Source organism: Sturnira hondurensis, unplaced genomic scaffold (genome assembly GCF_014824575.4).
Source record: "Sturnira hondurensis isolate 20B ecotype Veracruz unplaced genomic scaffold, ASM1482457v3 Scaffold0018728, whole genome shotgun sequence".
In the NCBI taxonomy this organism is placed as follows: Eukaryota; Metazoa; Chordata; class Mammalia; order Chiroptera; family Phyllostomidae; genus Sturnira; species Sturnira hondurensis.
In genome coordinates this window covers 4587396-4603807 of record NW_028091359.1, presented here as the reverse complement: position 1 = coordinate 4603807, position 16412 = coordinate 4587396, and the positions used below count along the sequence as shown (strand labels likewise).

Genomic DNA, 16412 nt, shown 5'->3' with positions numbered 1-16412 from the left:
TATCTGAGTTTCTCAGATGATGGTGAAAATGGCTCCTTCCCCCCCTTTTTGCTGGTAGGTGCATTGATTTCTAACATACAAATGTTTGGATTTTTACGTACTCGAATTCTCTCTTTGTGATTTCTCCTTTGGTTTTTAAATGGAAAAACCACCCCTGCCTCAGAGGTTGGAGAAATACCTAGTTCCATGTCACCTTTCTCACCCATCCTCCCCTTGGCTCCCTGATGAGGAGGCCACCAGAGGCCCAGAGAGGTTCAGCGACTTTCTCGGGTCAGTGGCGGAGCCCACACAGGAGTCTGGGTGGGGGTTTCTGTGGCCACAGGCTATGGGTGTGAGAGCAGCGTTTTGCCTGAGCTGTCTGTCCTCAAGGCCCTTGCGTCACCAGTCGAACAAAACAACACTGTCCCTTGGAGGACGCCAAGTTTCTCTCAGGCCGGCAAGGAGACACTGCAGACCGGGGCTAGGAGCAGGGTGAGGAAGGGGCTTTCTTGAACTGCTTCTTAAGGAGTTGCCGTTCCACCCTGTGCACCCTGTGCACCGTGTCTTTGAATCGGTTTGTACCACCCTCAGATTTGAAGGAATCCCACATGACCTTCTTCTTTGGGGATCATTTTTTGTTTACAACTTTCAACTGTCTAAGTCCCAGAGGCAAACTTGCCCACTTTCACAAAGAGCTATTTAGAATTAGAAAACCCCCACCCACCCACACTAATAAAACAATAAAATTTAAAGGATGAGGTAAAAGAATGGGAGGCCACTGGCCCTGACAATTACAAGATGAATCATTACATTTAGCTCTGAGCTTCCTGGAAGGCAAGGCAAAAAAGGAAAACAGGATGGATTACATAACCCTCCTTATCTGACAAAGAAAACTCGTTTTTCAAGGAAAATAACTTGTTCTCTATATAAATCCATATAAGAACTTCATCAAATGAATCAAGAGACATTAAGCAATAACACAATCTGTAAATACATGAATTTTTTTTTCCTCCCAATGTGGCTTTTTCTTGTTCTAACACCACAAAAAAAGGCAATGAGCTTTTGTGGGATTTGGCAATAGACCCAAGGGTATTTACAAAGCAAACATGAATTACTGTTGGTCGTCAGATTCAGCCAACACCCTTTACAGAATGTTAGATTTACAGAAAAAAGAAAAAGGGGGAATGGCTGGCATTGTAAAACTGGAATCCTGAACAACCTCTCATCTAGAGTAACATGCGATACTGAGCCTCGGGTCTGGCCAGGCACTGAGACTACCCACCGTGGGGGAGAACAGTGTTTTGGAAGCTCCACATTTTCATCTGGAGACTCCTAGTCAGGGGAGGAATTCCTGTGGTCAGATTTTGGCCCTGCAGGAGAGGGTGGGGTAAGGTAGGGCGGGTCCACTTCAGTTCAATGTACTTCCTGGAGGACCCAGCGCAGCCCTAAACCCTCCTTAGGCGTCAACTTGTTCCCTGTGTGCTCAGATCTCCCAGGGTGCTCCAGCTGGCCCAGCCCTCCCCCCACGTGCTCCCAGGCTGGGCCAGCGGCTGCAGGCGACCCTGGCAAGGTCTGTCTCCAGCGCTGCCTGGTGCTGCTGGGCCCGACCTCACCTCACCAGGCTCTAGAGGCCCAGCGCTGAGGACTGGGAGTGGGATGTTCTGGTGGGAGCAAGTCCAAGGTGGTCAGCCTGGGCACTAACACAGGAAGACTTACCTAGGACTGTTAAGTAAACCAGCCACAGAAGAGATCAAGTAACCGGGAGTCACCTGTGGAACTATTTATACTGTTCCTTTAAATTGACACTGCCCCAAGCGTCTTTTAGATGATTTGATTTACACGAGATCTTTTCAGAAGCACAGGTGCTCGAAGTTTCCAGGGGCCCCACCTCCCCACCCTGGCTCCCCTCAGGGTCTGCACCTGAGTCCAGGCTGCCCTGAGTCTAGGACAGGCAAACTATCCCAGGTAAAGCTTCACTTCATTTACGCCACATAAATGTTCTTCACCTCTGTTTTTAAAATCGAGACCTGGGACTTTGTCAATAAATAGAATAAATTTAAAAAGACTTCAGCCCTGGCTGGTGTAGCTCAGTGGATTGAGCGTGGGCCTGTGAACCAGATGATTGCCGATCGATCCCAGTCAGGGGACATGCCTGGGTTGCGGGCCAGTTCCCAGCAGTGGCTAGTTCCCAGCAGGGGATGCACAAGAAGCAACCATACATTGATATTTCTCTTCCTCTCTCCTTCCCTTCCCCTCTAAAGATAAATAAATAAAATATTAAAAAAAAAGACCTCGGTTCTCCTGAATGGAGACAGAGACAGACGCTTATGGCCTACAGCATTCTATCGCCATCTTGTGGTCATTTGGGATATTGCCGCCCAAGTGTGTCAAAGCCTGAGGGCTCTGGTCGTTCGTGTCCTTCGTGGGCTCCTAGGTCCAGCCTGGGGTCTTCGCATCGCAGCTACTAGTGAGGATGTCCCCAGAGGAAGTGACTTTAGCTCTAGACGCTCAGAGCCAACCAGACCACCCCATACTCGGGCCCTGTGCCTTTTTTGGCTGTGACTCTGAACACCCTTCTCAGTCTTGGCAGCCACAGGGATCCCCCGTTCTCCAGACCAGGCAGCCTTGGCCCCAAGCCAGTACTTTCTCTCCACCGTGGACAGCACTGGGGGCCCTGGGTTTCCTTCCGAGCTCCCCACTGGCCCAGAGCGGAGCTGAGGGGCTGCTGAGGTTGGTGTTGGCCTCGCCTGCCCTTTATACCCTCTTAATCAGCTCCAACGGCCTCCCAAGCTCACCCACCGCCCACCCATGGACGACAGCGGAGCCTGGGGCTCTCGGCTGTTGGCGCCTCCAACATCCTCTTTCTTCTCCTCTGGCTGGAGGATGGTGTCCTGTCCGGTCAGGGCAAACGCCCAGCGGACCCAGGACTTCCGAGATCGATTGTTAACCCTCCCTAGCTCTTGTGTAAATGAACAAGCGCCAGCCTAAACCCTCACGCCACTGGCTCTCCCAGGTCTAACTCCATTTGCAGAGCAAAAATCTCCAGGGTGCAGTTTCCTACTGTCCTCTTCCAGTCCATGTGCCCAGCACTCTGTGCAGGGGATTGTCCTTTCAAGGGCCAATGATGGTCCCCAACAAGGGTCTGTCCTAGCTTCTCTGAATTGAGGCCACAGGGGCACAGAGATTGGTCCAGAGGGAAAGACGAGACCCACAGATCACGGACTGAGCAGAGCTGAACTGTGAAAATTAGGAACCTGCCCTCGTTATACCCAAAAGGACTATGCTGATTTGCACCCTCCCAGGGATGTAAGGAGGCCAATTTCACATCGCTCACCCCTTCAGTGAGTAGGGTTTTTAAATGCGTTTTAAATGCTGGTTCTCTGTCTCTGAACTCCCCCTGCTGCCCTCACAAAGAAGGCGGGGATAGGGACTGGGGAGAGGGAGGGGTGCAGGGCAGAGGGGCGGCCTGGGCTGGGTCTGAGCTGACTGAGGAGCCAGGTCCATGGAATCTGAAGACAGGGACAGGTTTGGGACCAAAAGAGGAAAACTAGTTATCAGATCCAGGGTACAGGAGGGGCGCTAGGAGCTGGAGTTGAGGCCAGAGGTTAGCAGGTAAGAATTCAGGGACACTGGTTCTCAGCCTGATCTGCACCCCAGAAACGCCTGGGGAGGCCCCCTTGTGGGTCTAACTAGCCTGGGAAAGGCTCTGGCATTAGGATTTTTAAAAGAATCCCACCGCAGGCCCAGGCGGTCCCCCTCCGCAGCTGGGCTCTCGAGCCCAGTCCCAGGGCTCTGGGAGCAGGCTCGCTGATCTGTAAACGGGGTGCAGCCGCTGGCCCCGCCTCCCCTTTGCTCCCATCTCTGATGGACCTGACTAGTTCCGTGGGCTGGCCAAGTGATTCTTCTGCATTTTCCTTCTCAAATTAAGAATTTCATTTTGGATTCTTCAAGCTGTACACGCTCACTGCGGCAAATGATGAGAACACAGAAAAGTGCAAAGCAGAAAATAGAAGAAGCTTTACATTGTTTTTCAACCAAGGGCTTATACTGACGGGCCATGGTTTCCAGTCTGCAGGTTCCCAAGCAGCGAGTCCCCTGTGCTTCCTTCTCCAATGTGGTCCCCTGTTCAGGGAGCGGAGTCCGCCTGCGGCAGCGCGCTGTTCCCTGCGCAGCCGCACGAACACCCACTGGGTGGTTACTGCGTCTGGGCTGCAGAGGCCCGTGATCCCGACGTCACCTCGAGAAGCCCTGAGCCCAGTCCCAACGGAGGACACACCGATGCTTCCACGGATCATTTAAAAAGCCTCCTCTGTGGATCCCAAGTGCCGCCTTTTCTCCTTTCCCTGTTCCCTTTTCCTAGAGAGTGACGTGTTGATCTTTGCTGTTATGGCTGGGGGTGTCTTCAGTTCAGATGATTTTCTGGGTTTCCCGTGGAACTGGAGGAACAGCTGTTGCTCCTCCTGCCCCAGTAAGTCCCAAGGGAAGCAGCCCCCCTCCTTGAACCTTCAGCGGATGAGGACGTAAGTCTGCTCCCAGCGTGGTGAGGCAGTGACGTGGGGACACCTCCACCCGACACCCTGAGCATCCTGTCACTGGCCCTGGTTCCCTGGACGCCTCTCCCCGGAAAGTGGGCAGTGGGGGTGGCCGGGCAGCCCTGGGGAAGTGCCCCCCTCCCCTCATCCCTGCCACTCAGCAGAGCTGCAAGAACCGGGCCAAACAGGGCCCAGACGTTCCAAGCCAACCTCAGATGACCCGGGGTTGGCAGGAGGACTCTGGGTGTCTGCTGGCATGTGTAGAGCTGTGCAGGCTGGGAGACGCTCATGGCTACAGTGTCCCTCTAATGGGTTGTCATGGGCGCTGGTCACAGCTGCCTAATCTCAGTGGTGCAGACCTGGCCACCTGTGGTTTTGTTTCTCATTTTTCACAATGTGGGCAAACGGTCACTCTGTGCCGTGAAAACAGGCACACGAGAGACAGGGCACAGAGGGGAGGGTGCCGCTGCCCGTGCAAAACACCCCACCACTCTGGACACCAGCTCGCCCCCCCCTCCACAGAGGTCCCTCTGCCCCTGAGGCTTCACAGAAGAGCCAGCCTCACCCCACACCCCACACGGCTGCCTCTGGGCTTCTTCTGGAATGAGACGCGTTTCACCGAGAGGAGTACAGGCCGACATTGGAGAAGCGAACATGGGCCCAGGGCCTCCTGTGGTCCGAAGACCAGCTCCACCCCAGAGGCGCCTGGACCCCTGCTGGGCAGCAGCAAGGGTGGGCAAGGCCGGTGGGAGGCCCTGAGGCTCCAAGGGGGCGAGGTGCAGGGTTCAGGGAAGGTGCCCTCTGTGACAGCCCCTTCCAGGGACAGCCAGGCCCTGGCCAAGGGTGATAAACAAAACCAGCAGAGCGGAGCGTGCCCTCTGTGCAGGGCTGGGCTGTCCCTATGAAGAGGGAAACGTTGGCTGAGGGCTCTGTAAGGCTCCTCCTGCCCCCTCCAGGGTCCCATTGCCCACAAAATGGCCCAGACAGAAGGCCCAACACATCGGCGCCCACACATGCCTCCTCTTCTCCCTTCCCCACTCCCCTCCAGGTGCTGGGAGCAGGGCCCTGACGGGCTGAGTTGTGTTCCCCAAAATTCATAGGGTGAAGTCCTAATTCCCAGTGCTCAGAATGGGAAAGTGTTTGGAGACACGGCCTATAAAGGGGTCATTCTGTTCAAACTAGGTCATTAGGGTAAACCCTAATGCAGTGGGGCTGGCGTCCTTACAAGCAGGGGAGATTGGGACATAGACACGCCCAGGGGAAGAAGCCGTGCGAAGGCACGCGGAGAAGGCGGTCATCTGCAAGTTGAGGAGAGAGACCTCAGCAGAAACCAACCCTTCGACACCTCGATCTTGGACTTCTGGCCTCCAGAGCTGTGAGGAAATGCATTTCGGTCCCCACAGTTTGACCAGTCTGTGGTATTTCATCGGTCAGCCCCAGGAAACTCATAAATGGGGACACAGACAAGAAGAGGAGGGAGGGGTCCAGGCCAGGCCCTACCTCCCTCCACCTCAGGCCCTCAGGAGCTCCTGTGTCTCCACCTGAGGGGACCCGAGCATGTCACAGTAGCCGCCTGCCCCTGGAAGAATCCGTTGTTCAGAGCAGAGCCCCGACTTTCCCCAGAACTGAAGGCTGGAGAGAAACCAACCTAAACGAATGTCCAACGAAGGCCAGAGACACCTGCCTACGGATCTGCTACCTCATGTTCTAAACTCAAGGCAGGCCGGAGTGGGGGGGGGGGCTCTGTGGCGTCCCCACTTTGGGACCCCCAGGTCACAGAGAGCAGCCCTGCAATCCCTGACCCCTCCTGATCAGCAGGGGCTGATGCGGGCTGGGAAAGAACCGGTACTTTCTCTCCCCTGAGCGGGGCACTCGTGGCTTCGTGGTAACCCCAATAAAGAGCTACACCCCATTGTGGCGACCCCTTGAAGAGGTCCGGAAGAGGCCCAGGTGCCATGTGAGGAGTGGAAGGCGACCCACTTGCCCACCTCTGCCCCAGGCGTGGGGGGCCCACGCGCCTTCTCCTGGTGTTCTGGGGCCTGAACACGCACAGCCAGCCTCCCCATGCCCTTACCTTCCCGCCTCCTGGCTGGTGCTTCAGGTTTTCGGTGGAGCCAATCTTGGACTTGACATTTTTCAGGTCTGGCATGGGCACGGGTGCAGTCTGCAGGCGGCTCTTGGCTGAAGAGGGTGACTTGGGTGGGGTGCGGACCACTGCCACCTTCTTGGGCTCCCGGGTGGGCGGGGTTGGCAGGGATGGGGTGCGGGAGCGGCTGCCAGGAGTGCCGGGGGAGCCGGGGCTGCTGTAGCCACTGCGGTCTCCAGATTTCCCAGGTTCACCTGGAAAGGAGTGGGGAGTGAGGCCCGAACTTGGAGTGGCTGCCAGTCTGCATAGGCCCTGGGGGCTGCCTGTCCTCGGGGTCCATTTCCAGGCTGGGAGCTCAGGAGGCCGCCCTTGAGCTCACGCTACAGGAACATCTTTTCTTCCTGGCCTTGTCACTTAGGGACAGAGACACCTTACTTCCCAGGGAAGCAAAAGTGTCCACCAAGGGCTTCCCAGGAGCCCCTCGTAGGCAGGCTCTGCCCTGTGGCCCTGCAGGCAAGAGATGGGATCCTACGAGCTGTGTTGTCTCGGATAAGTTGCTCCCCCTATCTGAGCTCAGCGCCCCAACTCATAAACGAAAATAATTATAACACCAGCAGGGAGGGAGGCCAGGCAGGGGTGTATGTGCTGTGCTTTAGATGCTGGTGCAGTTCTGGGTGGATTTTCCCTGAATAAGGGCAATGCAAGGACCCAGGGGCCACCCTTGTCTGGACCCATTAGACCCTTTACCCACAGGGTGAGTCTTAAGCTGTTCAGTGAGTTCAAGGCCCCTTTCCCACCAGACCCCTACCCAGTTTCCCTGGCTCCAGAACAGTAGGCCTGCTTCACGTCCACCCGTCCCTGGCTCTCCCAACAAGCCATGCTCACACCCTGTGCCCTGCTTTGCTGTTCCCGCCCCAAGAACACGTGCACTTCCCCAGGATGCAGGGCAAACACCAGTGCGCTGATCCGCACCCGCCAGGAAGGCTGCTGGGACCAGTGCTCTCCCCACAGACTGCCCTGTGCTCCCTGACGGGCACCCCTGTGCTCCTGTGTTGCTCCACGTGTGGCCCAGGGACCCCTGGGTCAGAGTCTCTCGAGCTGCGAGGGGCATGTGGGACCGGTGAGATGCAGATTCCTGGGCCCCATCCATACCTGCTCTGACAGAATTTCTAGCGGGGGGGCCTGCACACTGGCTGGTCCCAAGCTCCCCCAAGACTCTGGAGCAGACTGGAGTCTGGGAGCATCCGGGCTGGATGCCGTGCCCGGGTGGGGACTGAGGCTTAGCTTCCCTCAGCTCTGGGCTGACTTGTCAAGCAGAGAGTAAGCATGGGTCTTCCTAGAGCGTGAAAATCCACATCTGTACTTATCCCTAATGTCATCGAGCTCTTTGGCAACAGGACCCATGACAGCTTTTCTCCTTTCCACCTACGGAGACTCGAGCTGGGTCTCTGCCTCCAGATGCAGCCTTATCCCAACCCTGCCCTGCCCTCCTGCCTCCAGGCACACGGCTGGGACTTGGTGGCGGCTTCGGATCCTCTCTGTGCCACCTAACTGCACGGCGGCAGGAGCCTGTGTCCTCCTCTGAAGAATGGGGAGTGCGGCCCCAGCCCTGATGTTTTGGAGACCGGATGCAGTGACAGGTCAATCGCCCAGAGCAGCGATAGATAGGCCTGCTTCCCTGCGGAGCATTTAATAGCTGACAGAGGGACTTTCGCTCCCAGACCTTGGTTAGGGACAGGCCTCACCTCCAGCAAGCACAAAGGGCTGGGCGGCACGTGCTCCCCGCCCCCCACATCAGCTTTCAGCCCTCAGCAGAGGGAGATGAGAACACGCAGGATTAGAAAGATCCATCAGGCAGCCACGCCCAAACAAACCACGCGAGAAGAGGAGCGGGAATTCTGACTGTTCCGATTCAGGCCCAGCGTGTGAAACTGGTGTCTCAGAAGCAGGCCCTCCAGCTCTAAAATCTCAGCTGACAAACAGCCGACAAACAGCTGACAAACGCAAAGGGGGTGGCCCCCTGGGCGAAGCAGGCTCCGAATTACCTCTCTCAGATTTTGCCCCTGCAGGGGGTAGTTTTCTCTGCACTTGCTTGGGAGCTTAAAAAGAAAAATCCACAGAAAGCCTGATTATAATCAAGCTTAAATGGGGCCTCTTCTCCAGGCCATGGGCACCCAGCTAGAGAGTGTGGCAGAAGTGAGTAAGGTTTGGGGAGGGGCTTGGGAACAGGCACTCCTCCCCGTCTGTCAGGAAACGAGGTCAAGGGGGCCCATGGGTGTCCTGTCCACCTGCAGGCTGCCCCCCAAGAGCAGGTAAGATCCAAACAGAAATGCACGTTCTTGTTCCCAGTTCTGACTCTGGTTGTGAGAGTCAGCTGGTATAATGGTAAGTGACAAAACACAGGATCAGAATCATAGATAAGATCCCATCACAATTCCTTAATCACCCCACATCATAGGTACTATACACATGAGAATAACACTGCATGAAAAGCCAGACAAACAGGCCTTACTTAGTGAGTGGCTGGCCCTGGAGGGACTGGCCAGAGGCAAACTCGGGCTGAATGCCACGGCCAAAGCACACAGCAAAGGGCTCTGGGACGCCACCTTGGGCCAACGGGCAGCCGAGACGCCACCGCACCAGCCCAGGCTCACGCACAGGCCCCCTGAGCACCCACTGGAGCCAACACAGGCCGGGTGCCCCCTGAATTGTGCAGAATTTAAACCCAGTTGCTGGGAACACATCTCAGGTGGGAGAGGGGAGTTTCACTTTGCTGTTCTCAATCCCCAAAGAGGGCTACCACCCTTTTTTTAAAAATCCTTACCTGAGAACATTTTAAAAAAAAATTACTTTTAGAGAGAGAAGAAGGGAGAGAGAGAAACATTGATGTGAGAGAGAAACATCCACTTGTTGCCTCCCATTTGTGCCCAGACTGGGATCGAATGTACCTGGACAAGGGAATTGAACCTAAAACCCAGGCAAGTGCCCCTGGCCAGGAATTGAACCTGTGACCTTTTGCTCACAGGACGATGCTCCAACCAACCAAGGCACACCTGCTGGGGCAGGTCTGCCACTCTTAATAGTACCACTGAAGCCAAGTCACTCTGTGGAATTCTTTTCTGCTACTTAGAACCAGCTGGGTTTTGCTCACAGGAGCCCAGGAGGACAGACACAGCCTGGCACAGCTAGCGGAGCCCTTAGGTTCTGCCCGAGGGTCCCTAACAAGCCCGGTGAAAGCAGCTGGGCAGAGGTTGCACAGTGTGAAGTCGCGAGTAGCCACGTATCCAGGCTGCAGGGGTGCTGAGCACCACCTCCCAGGGTCCCTGGACGTGGGGTCAGAGGAGCTCCAAGGAGCCCCCTTCCTGCCACTTGTCAGTCACGTGGCTGCACTTTCCTCATAGAATGAGCTCGTTAGACTTTGCTGTGCAGACTTTCAGAGCCTCGACTTTGTTGTCAGTAAAAAGTGGGGATTCAACATCTACCTCAGAAAACTGTCAAGAAGATTAAAAAGAAAATTACCCTTCTGGTGCTGAGTAAACTGCAGGCACCGATTAGCTAACAGGGGCCATGAACTGTCGGCACCTCCAGAGACAGGCCAGGGCTCCAGAGAACACACTTCTTACCTGTGCCTGGTGGGGTCTTGGGGGATGGCGTGGTTTTCGCAGGGATCCTTGTGGCATTGGCTGGGCCTTTCTGGCCTGGAGGGGCCGCTCCCCGGGGTGTGGCGATCTTTGTTCCAGGTTTTGTGTCCGCCCCCTGTGAACCAAAGCACGGGAGAGTGGTGCTTACAACTGGGAAAGGTTGTTGTCACCTGGAGCCCAGCCAGCCCCACTTAACCACTTTGGTTCGAAAGAGGCTAAGATTGGAGTGACCCTTTGCCTACTAGATGCAACAAATGTCTCCCATAATTGCAAGGGCCTGCTGGGCACACGGACCCACAGCCCCACCCAGACACCAAGTGCCCAGAATGCTGTTTGCTCCCAGAGGAAACTGTTCACACGGGTTATAGGCTTGGGTTGTGCTCATGTCTTTTGTGAAAGACAACAGAGCTCATGGCAATGATCAGGGTCATTGCCCACCCAGGCCCAGTCAATAGGCAAGGACCCTAGCAGACCAATCCCGTGTGGACACCACTTTCTGACCCTCCTTAGGGATTTAGCCGATGGAGGTTGGTTTTACCAGAGGCCCTCGAAGGCGCTGATAAACCTGACCCAGTATGCTAACAGAGGCGGGCCGTGTTCTTCTGTGCTCTTGTGAGCAGCCCTTAGGTTTCAGTAACTCCTTAGGTGAACGAAGAACCCTTGGTAGGTGGACACCGGCATCAGTTAGCACACTGGCCTGAGGATGAGCCAGCTGGCAGTGGCTGGGTCAGGTCACCCAGCTGATGCCCTTGATACGTAACCCACACTCATAAAAGAAACCGACATTCACTAAGGACCTCCAGATGATTCAGGAGCCAGTGGACTAGCGGGACAGGCCCAGCGTGCTGATGCTGGTACCCAACCCCAGAGAAGGCAGCCTGGAAACACTCGCGTTACCAGAGCCAGGCGTGGACAAACGAACCCAGTTAGAGTGGTTCCCACAGCAGGGTCCCCTCAGGGGCTGCCACTGCTGCTATGAGGCACCAAGGCAGGCTCAGAAGAAGGGCATCGAGTCCCCCTCCCATTTCAACCAGAATTTTAACTGTTCTACATGGTGTTTCTAGGTAAGAGCTTATCTGAAGAAAGGTGTTTTCAGCTTTAAAAAAATCCGTTGGAAAACCACGTTAGAGCAGCCTGACTCTTTCCAAAGGTGCTTTCCTTACCTTGACGTTCACCTCCTTTGCTCCAGAACCGCTGGGTCGGGGTGTGACAGAAGAGGCGTGTTTAGGAGAGGATGGCCCTGGGAGCGCGGTGGGGCTGGAGGGTTTGATCAAAGGGTCTGAGCTACCAGGAGAGGGGCGTGTGGGGCTAAGGCAAGGCCTACGTTGCAGGGTTTTAGCGGAGGAAGGTGTGAGGAAGGTCTTAAACATAAACACAAACGAAATCAAAATAAGTGTCAGCACATGGGGGGGACACAAACAGAAAAAGGACAGCAACTAAAAGTCAATAAAGCAGCGATGGTTCGCAGCGGCAATCTCCATACTGTCTGGGCCACATGCCACCCCGAAGTCCCCAGTGGGAGGGACAGAGAGCGACCCCATGGCCTCTGTGCTTGTGCTTGCTTATCAGTTGTTAGCACGACACCACGATGCCAGTATATGGTGTGCCTTACAAAACATGTGACCAAACTTCTAAAAGACAGAAAATGAACAGAAGTTCCGGAATGTTCCGGCTTTCTCTAGCCTGTTGGGTTGTCTCGTGTTCCCGCCCCCACTTTGGAGACCGCTGATTTATGGGTGTTTCATGCCCAAAAAGTTGATGGAGATCGCCAGAGCAGATGATGCTAGGATGTTTTTTTTGTTTTAAGATTATTTATTTATTTATTTATCTTTTTAGAGGGGAAGGAGAGAGGGAGAGAAACATCAATGTATGGTTGCCTTTTGAGCGTCCCCTGCTGGGAGTGGGCCTGCAGGGAACCGGCCTGCAACCCAGGCATGTGCCCTGACTGGGAATCGAACCTTGATCCTCTGGTTTGCAGGCCCGCCTAGGATGTTTTTTGATGAAACATTTCCAATGTGTCATGGGTCAAAGGTGCCCCACTTTCTGCTTGTTCCAGGTGGGGAGCTCTCGCAGGCCTGCTAACCCCTGGCTCTCTTCCACCTCAACAACAGAGTCACACTTGCTGAAATCAGGGCTGTGCCTGTGCCAAGTCTTACAGATTCTGCCTGACACCACTTAGGTTACACACACACACGCGCACACACATGTGCTTCCTGATTGAAATCTCGCATAAAACTAAGCACAATCCGGGGACCCCATCTGGCCAATGTTTACTCTTGAGTGCATTCCACTGAAGGAAGGAGCCTGGGTGAGGCAGGCGGCCACCGGGACAGATGTCTGTAGGCTGGGTGACCTCACAAAGGCAGCTGCACTTGACAGGTGGTGTGGCTGGCACCTGTGGTTTGTCCTAACTGCTTCTGTGGTACTTTGACTGGGATGAGTGGCCCTGGTGGAGGAGGGGCTGCACCCTCAGGAATAAAACGGAGAGGACAAGTCTAGAGGGGTTCAAGGGAGGGTATCCAAGGGCGTCTGATTTCTGGGGTTTGTTCCTCATTGCCCTTGACCTCCCCACGGAGGTGACTATGGCCCTCTGTGTGGCCAGCCTTGGTGAGGGTGCAAGTGGAGGTCCTGGGGCTGGTGAAAAGGAAGAAAAGCGTGGGGTGGGCACTGGCACTCCTCCTTCCCTGATGCAAGAGGTTGCACTCCCTACCGGGCCAAGGTCTCTGAGAGGTCTGACCCCAGGCTGTGAGCCCATGAGCCACTCCAGGGCAAGGGCTGGGTTCCCGTGTGTGAGAACAAGTGGAGGGCCGAATGCATGCGTGCACGGGGCCAGGGTTCCCCTACATGTGCGCCGCAACTGGCAAGCAGCTGTTGCCACCACTCCAAGCACCTAGGGCGGAGCCACTCCCAAGCCTCTGCAGGACCCCCACTCCCTCACCAGGGCCTTGTGGGGGCAAACCCTGACTTCCTCCCACAGGGCGGGCACTTCCGGCCACAGCCCTCATTACGCTCCCAGACGCCTAGACTCAGGTCCTGCTTCTGGGGACTCCATCCGGGCTCCAGGACTGACGGAGACCCAGACCTCTGCAGCAGAAACGTTCGCGGAAACTGTAGGTACCCTTAAAAAAAAAACCCGGCCTTCGTCTAGGGCCACAGTGGGACGCTCCAGGGAAGACACTACTGTGCAGGTCTGGGAGCGTTTCCCAGGAGGCAGAGCGGTGGAGGAGAGTCCCCGCAGCGCAGCGGGTGGGAAGCACCCAGCAGCAGCAGGGCGAGGCTCCGGGCGCAGTGCTGGCCTCCCGCACTGCTGCTCCCGGGGGAGGTTTCTGAGACTGCCTGAAGCAGCACACCAAACCGCCGCCTAGGCAAGATGTGAGGACCGCAGCGTCGCAGCCCCGCCTGCGAGCGCACAGGGCTCTCAGCTGTGTGCGGGGTGGGGGGTGGGGGTGTGTGTTCCCTCCTGTGCCAGCCCCCAGGGCTCTGCAGCAACGCAGCCAATCCGCTTAGAGCTCTGGGAAATCACCAGCCTGTCCTCCGGACCTTTGCTCCCACCGGTCCTATTCCTCAGGATGCCTCTTCCCACCCCTACCTCCCCAACCCTCCTTTAAAGGTCCTCTTCGAGGGCTTTCCCAGAACCCAGCGCCTTCGATCGGAGATCACTTCCTCGCTCAACACTCCCTCAACCCCCTAAGGAAACGGTATTTTTTTGTATCACTTAAATGTGTGTGTGTGTGTGTGTGTGTGTGTGTGTGTGTATACCTGCACATATTGGCTGAGCCTAGCCCTGGAGTGAGAAGTGTAAGATGTGCAAAATCCACACTCGCAGAAAACTCAAACATACCTTCATTCGCCATGGCCACCTCATCGCGACTAGGCTAAGGTGCCGGCGACCAGGAGCGCTGACCGTTAGCCTGCTGACCGCCCTCCCCGGCGGGAGTGCCAGGCGGACAACTGCCCGGCGTTAGGCCCTTGAACCCAGCTGCGCCGCAGTGGCCAACACCTCCACGCGTCACGCACAGAATTAATCCCGGTATAGAGCATGGCTTCTAGGCCGGCTTGATGGCGGCAGATGGTTCCGTGGTTTCACCAGCTTACCTTGGTTTTCTTGTCATCATTTCCAGCCCCGTCTTTGCTTTTGCTGACCATGCGAGCTGATAAAACACAAAACGAGAATGCACATTACACCCCTGTGCGCAGCTCGGGGGACAAGCACAGCATCAGCTGGCTGGCTTCTCCAGACGCGCAACCTGCTCTTTTCAGCTGGGCCCCGCAGAAGCCCACTAGGCTGCTTTCCCCTTGAGTCTGTTAGGCCTCTCGTTGTTAGTATCAGCACAGCACGCCGCGGCCATCGCTTGGAGCCCCCTGGTGAGGGGGCAGCAGGCTGGCCAAGGAGGGGACATGCAGGGGGGCACAGAGGAAAGTGTTTCGGGCACAGGTGGGCTCGGGGAAAGCCGGCTCTCCCGTGGTCTCCCTTCCTGCCTCTGCCTGGGTCAGCCTTGCCCAGCTGGGGTCAACTCCTCCGCAAGCAGGGGCAGGCACTGGGAAGTCCCGCAGGTGGGGCGGCTCAGCCAGGCCCCCCACAGGCCCCACTCGCTCTGTCGCGGAAGGGCCAGGGTGAGCCAGTTCATCTTCCAGAGCCCGCCCCCCGCTAACGGGGTCTTTGGGCGCCAGCCCCAGCTGCTCTCCCACAAGCCCATCCCACCCCTGACCTGGCCCTGGCTGGTCTTCTCGCCACCTGTGGGCCCTCCCTCGGGGGCTAATCCTTGATGTTTCTCCAAATTACCTACAAACTGGCTACCAGCAAACATCCTAGAGATTATCTCTGATTTTAGGACTAAACAAACCACTGACCGCTTTTGTGTTTGAAAAACCACACCCCTTGGGGAAACTGACCCACTTGTCCACCAGCGTCCCCTCTACCTCACCCTCTCCTAATGACATTCGTTCTTGAAGGTTGACTACAGACTCTTCGTTCTCTGGCCCCAGGACAATGCGCTCCTTGGAGCTGCTCACCGGCTACTGGCCACTGGGATTTTAGAGCAACTATCAGTGACGATCCAGCCCAGAGGTTTTGAAACTGAACTGTGAAGAATCAGCAGGAGAGGCTATTGAAATACAGATTCCTGGACCTACCCTGAGATCCTGGAAACTTAAGGCGGGGCCTAGGAATCTGTATTTTAATAAGAGCCCTGGGAGGACCCAATTCACGCCTTTTGCCCAAAGGAACCATCGTCATGCATGTCACAGCCAAAGTGTCAGCTACGTCGGCGTTTCCCAAGTAGGGGCCCTGAACAGGCCCTCTTCCAGGAGAGGTAAGCAGGCGAGATCAAATGACTTTGGGAAATTCATACTACGGTCCTGTCTCGGAGGGTCAGCATGTACGCTAGAAAGCTGAGGGCTCTGACGAGTTCTGTACCAGCAAACCCTAGTTCTCTTTGTTTATCCCGTTTTTTTGAACCGTACTGGACCGTGGAGCGTTTCATTTTCCCCTGGACACGCCTGTCAACATGCAGTGGGCCAGGATTCAGTGAAATGCCACATTCAGGAAACGCTGTTGTAATCTGTCAAGCCACAGTTATTTGTTCCCTCCTGTTTTGGAACTTGGGGCATTTTAAAAATAGGACATAGGACTTTTTTCTGTTTATAAATTTTAAATGCAGCTTCCTTTGTTTACAACGATTCCAAATTTTCTTGACAAGTAGGATCTCATCAAAATTTAGCAGTTGTTAAATGCTTAAGTAGCACCAACCCCTAAACCCAGAAAATAACTGTAAACGCTAAGGGTCTTAAATGTGTGGACACTCACGCCTTGTGGCCATGAAGCCCCTCTGGGATGTACGCTGTCTCCTTCTCCACAGGACACGGAGACTTGCCACTCGGGAACTGCCCCCCCCCACCTCTCCAGCCCCCACAGGGCAGCTGTGGTCTTGCGTCCTGGGACCCTGCGACCCCCTCACAGGCTCTGCCGAGAGTCGAGGCAGGTTCTTTGAGCAGGAAGATTTCTTTCCCGCTCACTGTCCCTCCTGCCACAAGGCAGGGCCAGTGGGAGGCAGTGGTTGGGCCACCTCTGGATGCTTGTGTGTGCCACCAGCTGCATGTCATGTGCTGTCCACTGACAGGAGCAGCAGAAGACAGGCTGGTGCCCTCTGTGTCTCTGGGCAGGAGGGTCTACTT

The 16412-nt window shown here is 55.7% G+C and overlaps 1 protein-coding gene across 16 annotated transcripts in view; it reads right to left on the bottom strand.

Moving 5' to 3' along the window:
- Positions 1-16412, bottom strand: part of MAPT (microtubule associated protein tau) — a 91208-nt gene that overhangs the window by 13884 nt on the left and 60912 nt on the right. For 8 of the 16 annotated variants that reach the window (XM_037070376.1, XM_037070379.1, XM_037070378.1 and 5 more), the window contains 5 exons: positions 14334-14389; positions 12571-12575; positions 11402-11591; positions 10221-10353; positions 6586-6851 (listed from right to left, as the gene is read on the bottom strand). In XM_037070376.1, coding sequence (XP_036926271.1) covers positions 6586-6851; positions 10221-10353; positions 11402-11591; positions 12571-12575; positions 14334-14389 — 650 coding nt within the window. The remainder of the gene's footprint in view (positions 1-6585; positions 6852-10220; positions 10354-11401; positions 11592-12570; positions 12576-14333; positions 14390-16412) is intronic. The other 8 variants (XM_037070380.1, XM_037070381.1, XM_037070387.1 and 5 more) reach the window with 1 other exon arrangement.